Consider the following 5,000-nt stretch of genomic DNA (forward strand, 5'->3'; position numbering starts at 1 on the left):
ACCACTCCACCATCCCCCCCCCTCTACCCGCCCGTCAGCATACCCGTCGTATATCCTGCCGCGAAGAGGTCGTCACACACGGGGCTCCAGCAGACCTCCGTCACGAGACACACCCTGGAGGCCTCGCAGGTGAACTTCCACAGGGGGAGCAGAGAGCCCTCGAGGGGGTGGAATTCGTCGCTCGCGTCTTCCCAGTACTTATAGTCTGAGGGGAGAGAAAGAGAGGGGAAAAGGAGGCGAGGAAGAAGGGGGAGGATAAAGAGGCGAGGAAGAAAGGGGAGGATAAAGCAGGGAGAGAGGAAGGGAAAACGGAGATAAGGGAGGTTGAAGGAGAGAGGGAAAAGGAGGCGAGGGAGGAAGGGGAGATGAAGGATAGGAGGGAGTAATTGAGGGGAAAAGAAGGCGACGGAGAGAGAAGAGGTAGAAGGATAAGATGTAGGAGAAAGTAAGATTACAAGGATAAATGGGAAAAAGATAAGAGAGGAGGGAGGGAGAGGAGTACGAGAAAAGCAAGGTAAAAGGAAGGGAAGAAGATAAAGGGAAAAAGAGGGAGAAATAGTATAGAAGAGAAGAAACAGAAAGAAGAATAGGAGAAAGGTGCAGAGAAGAAGCCCAGGAGCAAAGAGAAAGAGATAAACAGATAGACACAGAGACAAAAATAGAAGCAAAAACAGAGGGAGAGAGTGCGAGAGAGAAAGGAAGAGACGGATTTAGATCTGAAATTGGTAACGGAAATTAATAACAATTATTGTAGAGTTAAAGGATAAATCAACTGATCCCTCTCGAAAGAAAGAAAATATCCAGAGTGTGTCCAAAAAGCAAGACTCTAAAGGGAAAAAAAAGAAAATGTGTATTTCTAATGAAATCGAAAATCTAGTTATCTTCAAAATAAAAAAGGTAAAAATATTGTAAATTGATATCACGGAAATATTTACATTCAAATACAAATAGATAAAGAAAAAACATCAAAAGTAGGGAAAAAAACAAAGAAAAAATACCGCGTTAAAGTGAAACAAAAGAGGAATTATAGAGTAATGGACGAAAAGGGGATAAAAAAGCAGAAAATTAGGAAAAAGAAATAAAGAAAAGATTCCTGACTCGTACCTTGAACGACCTCATCCTGGATATTTTGATTCGCCATTCTCTCGACGACCTTGGCTGCGGGAAGGAGTCCCTGGAAGTTGACCTCGTCCTCGACAAAGGTTGACCTCCTGGGAGGCGGGGAAGGGGAGGAAGGGGTCTCTGGCAAGGGGAGGGGGGGACCTCGGTCGCTTTCGCTCACTCGAGGGGACTAAGGGGGGAGTGGAAGAGTAGGTCAGAGGTCACGGAGAAGAGTGAGTAGAGCAGGAGAGGAAGTCAGAGGTCAAAAGGAAGAGGGAGTGGAGTGGGAGAGATCAGAGAGAAGAGGGAGAGGAGGTCAGAGGTCAAGGAGAAGAGGGAGTGGTGTGGGAGAGGAAGTCAGGGAGAAGTGGAAGAGGTCAAGGAGAAAAGTGAGAGAAGGTCAGAGGTCAGGGGGAAGAGGGAGTGGAGTGAGAGGAAAGGTTAAAGGTCAGGGAGAAGAGGGAGTGGAGGGGGAGAGGAGGTCAGGGAGAAGAGGGAGAGGAGGTCAGAGGTCAGGAAGAGGAAGTGGAGTGGGAGAGGAAGCAAAGGACAGGGAGTAGAGTGGGAGTGGAGGTCAGAGGTCAGGGAGTAGAGTGGTAGAGTAGGTCAGAGGTCAGGGAGAAGAGGGAGAGGAGGCCAGAGATCAGGGAAAAGAAGGAGTGGAGTAAGAGAGGAGGTCAGAGGTCAGGGAGTAGAGTGGTAGAGGAGATCAGAGGTCAGGGAGAAGAGGGAGTGAAGTGAGAGAGAATATCAGAGGTCAGGGAGAAGAGGGAGTGGAGTGGGAGAGGAGGTCAGAGGTCAAAGAGAAGAGGGGAAGAAAGGTCAAAGGTCAGGGAGAAGAGGGTGTGAAGTGGGAGAGGTCAGGGAGAAAGAGGAGTGCGTTTTTATAAGCTTATGTGTAAGTGTTTACTTCAGTGATTGCGCATTTTGTGTTGCCCTGCGTTAGTTTGTCATATCCTGGTGTATCTTTATTGTGTGTCATTTTTGTGCTTATTTAATTCTGTTTCTATATGCAAAATCATTTATCGTCTGTGTATGTATATTAACACATTTTTTATTCGTTTGAATTCCTCCAAACACAAAAACAAACAACAAAACGCCCGTCCACAAACAAAAGACCACATAAAACAAACAACCAAACGACAAACAAACATACAAAAAACAATAGAAAATGAAAAAAACAAAAATAAACCACACAAACGAGCATATAAAAAGTCAATGGAAAAAACGGCAAACAAACCACAAAAGACAAACAAACGAACATACGAAAAATCAATAAAAGAAAAAAACAAAACAAAAGTCCCATCCAAAAATAAACCACACAAAACAAACAAACTACAAACAAAAGAACATACAAAAAATCAATATAAAAACCATCCACAAGCAAACAAACAAACAAACGAACATACACAAAAAAATGAATAACATACCAAAGAACACGACCTCTTCCTCTCCTTCTTCTTCTCCCTCTCTCTCCTCTTCCTCTCCAGCTCCTGCTCGATCTCCCTCTCCCTCCTGATCCTCTCCTTCTCCTTGAGGGCGTAGTCGACCACGTAGGCCTCGTGGATGATCGAGATCGAGGCCGAGGCGGAGAAGCTGGTGTTTGGAGGAGGAGCCGTTTGGACCTTCGCTGTCTGGGGGGGGGGTGAGGGGGCGGTGTTGGTAGTCGTGTGGTTGTTATTATTGTTATTGCTGTTGTTGTTGTTATTCTTTATCTTTATTATTATCAATATTATCATCATAATCATAATCGTCATTGTCATCATCGTCATCATCATCACCATCACCATCATCTTTTTGTAATCATCATCCCTTTAATAATCATTATCAACACCACACTGTTCATGATAATCAAAATCATAAAAAAGGTAAGACACAAAGACAAGTAAGAAGGAAAGATTTTTTAAAAATGAAATGTGAAATAAAAAATAATAATAAGAAGAAAACAGACTATCACCTTGGTCTGCGGTCTGAGCGTCTGCGACACTCTCTCGCTGAAGTTGAAGCAGTTGGGCTGCGCGTCGAGGCGGTCCAGCTCCTCGGCGGACACCAGGTCGCCGTAGAGCTCGCGGAGGTCCTCGTGGACGTCGAAGTCGTGGGTCTCCGTAGCAAGGGCTGGCGGGGTCTTGGCTGGGAGGGGGAGAGGGGAAGGAGAGGGATGAGGGGGTAGAGGGAGATGGATAGGGAGTGTGTGAGAAGGGGGAGGGGTGGGAGAGGGAGAGAGATCGAGTGGATAGAAGAGAGGGATAGACAAAGAGTAGGAGGGAGAGTGGGAGAGGAGAAGGAAAGAAAGAAAGAATGAAAAATAGAGTGACCAAGAGACAGAGTTTGGGGATAGGAGGAAAGGAGAGAATGAGGAAAAACTAGATATAATAAAAAAAAACATCCTTTATATTTTCACCTATGTGTCACATCAATCCACCTCCCTGGCAATTTCCCCATCAACCGTTCCATCATCCTTACCATCCTCCTCCTCCTTCTTCCTCCTCTCCATCTCCTCCATCTCCTCCTTGAGAACGACCCTCGAGGGCAAGGTGAGCAGGTCGATGAGCGAAGGGTCGTCCCCCAAGGGCTCGTACTTCCCCGCCTTGTGGTTGAACTGGACCCGCCCTCTCGCTTGGGATCTCGAGGTGGCCAGCTTGATCTCCACCTCGGGGACGGCCGCCTTCCTCTGCTGGGGAGCCGTGGGAGAGGGGAGAGGGCTGAGGGAGTGGTTAGGGATGCTGGGGAGGTGCAGGGGAGGGGGTGGGAGGGGTTAGAGAAGCTGAGGATGTGGAGGGAGGTGGGGAGAGGGCTGAGGGAGTGGTTAGGGATGCTGGGGAGGTGCAGGGGAGGGCGTGGGAGGGGTTAGAGAAGCTGAGGAAGTGGAGGGAGGTGGGGAGAGGGATGAGGGAGTGGTTAGGGATGCTGGGGAGGTGGAGGGGAGGGGGGTTGGAGGGGTTAGAGAAGCTGAGGATGTGGAGGGAGGTGGGGAGAGGGCTGAGGGAGTGGTTAGGGATGCTGGGGAGGTGGAGGGAGAGGGGGTGGGAGGGGTTAGAGAAGCTGAGGAAGTGGAGGGAGTTGGGGAGAGGCTGAGGGAGTGGTTAGGGATGCTGGGAGGTGCAGGGGAGGGGGTGGGAGGGGTTTAGAGAAGCTGAGGAAGTGGAGGGAGGTGGGGACAGGGCTGAGGGAGTGTTAGGGATGCTGGGGAGGTGGAGGGGAGGGCGTGGGAGGGGTTAGAGAAGCTGAGGAAGTGGAGGGAGGTGGGGAGAGGGCTGAGGGAGTGGTTAGGGATGCTGGGGAGGTGGAGGGGAGGGGGTTAGAGAAGCTGAGGAAGTGGAGGGAGGTGGGGAGAGGGCTGAGGGAGTGGTTAGGGATGCTGGGGAGGTGCAGGGGAGGGGGTGGGAGGGGTTAGAGAAGCTGAGGAAGTGGAGGGAGGTGGGGAGAGGGCTGAGGGAGTGGTTAGGGATGCTGGGGAGGTGGAGGGGAGGGGGTGGGAGGGGTTAGAGAAGCTGAGGAAGTGGAGGGAGGTGGGGAGAGGGCTGAGGGAGCGGTTAGGGATGCTGGGGAGGTGAAGGGGAGGGGTGGTGGGAGGTTGTTAGAGAAGCTGAGGAAGTGGAGGGAGGTGGGGAGAGGGCTGAGGGAGTGGTTAGGGATGCTGGGGAGGGCGTGGGAGCGGTTAGAGAAGCTGAGGAAGTGGAGGGAGGTGGGGAGAGGGCTGAGGGAGTGGTTAGGGATGCTGGGGAGGTGGAGGGGAGGGGGTGGGAGGGGTTAGAGAAGCTGAGGAAGTGGAGGGAGGTGGGGAGAGGGCTGAGGGAGTGGTTAGGGATGCTGGGGAGGTGCAGGGGAGGGCGTGGGAGGGGTTAGAGAAGCTGAGGATGTGGAGGGAGGTGGGGAGATGGCTGAGGGAGTGATTAGGG

The 5,000-nt window shown here is 50.8% G+C and overlaps 1 protein-coding gene across 1 annotated transcript in view; it reads right to left on the reverse strand.

The window, feature by feature from the left end:
- LOC138862950 (dynein intermediate chain 2, ciliary-like) overlaps window positions 1-5,000 on the reverse strand; it is a 12,160-nt gene that overhangs the window by 5,889 nt on the left and 1,271 nt on the right. The window contains exons 2-6 of the mRNA XM_070126161.1: window positions 3,565-3,772; window positions 3,059-3,231; window positions 2,532-2,735; window positions 1,105-1,291; window positions 44-205 (exon numbers count right to left, since the gene is read on the reverse strand). Of these exons, the coding sequence (XP_069982262.1) occupies window positions 44-205; window positions 1,105-1,291; window positions 2,532-2,735; window positions 3,059-3,231; window positions 3,565-3,772 (934 nt within the window). The remainder of the gene's footprint in view (window positions 1-43; window positions 206-1,104; window positions 1,292-2,531; window positions 2,736-3,058; window positions 3,232-3,564; window positions 3,773-5,000) is intronic.

The sequence above is a fragment of the Penaeus vannamei genome, chromosome 1 (assembly GCF_042767895.1).
Source record: "Penaeus vannamei isolate JL-2024 chromosome 1, ASM4276789v1, whole genome shotgun sequence".
Taxonomy (NCBI): domain Eukaryota; kingdom Metazoa; phylum Arthropoda; class Malacostraca; order Decapoda; family Penaeidae; genus Penaeus; species Penaeus vannamei.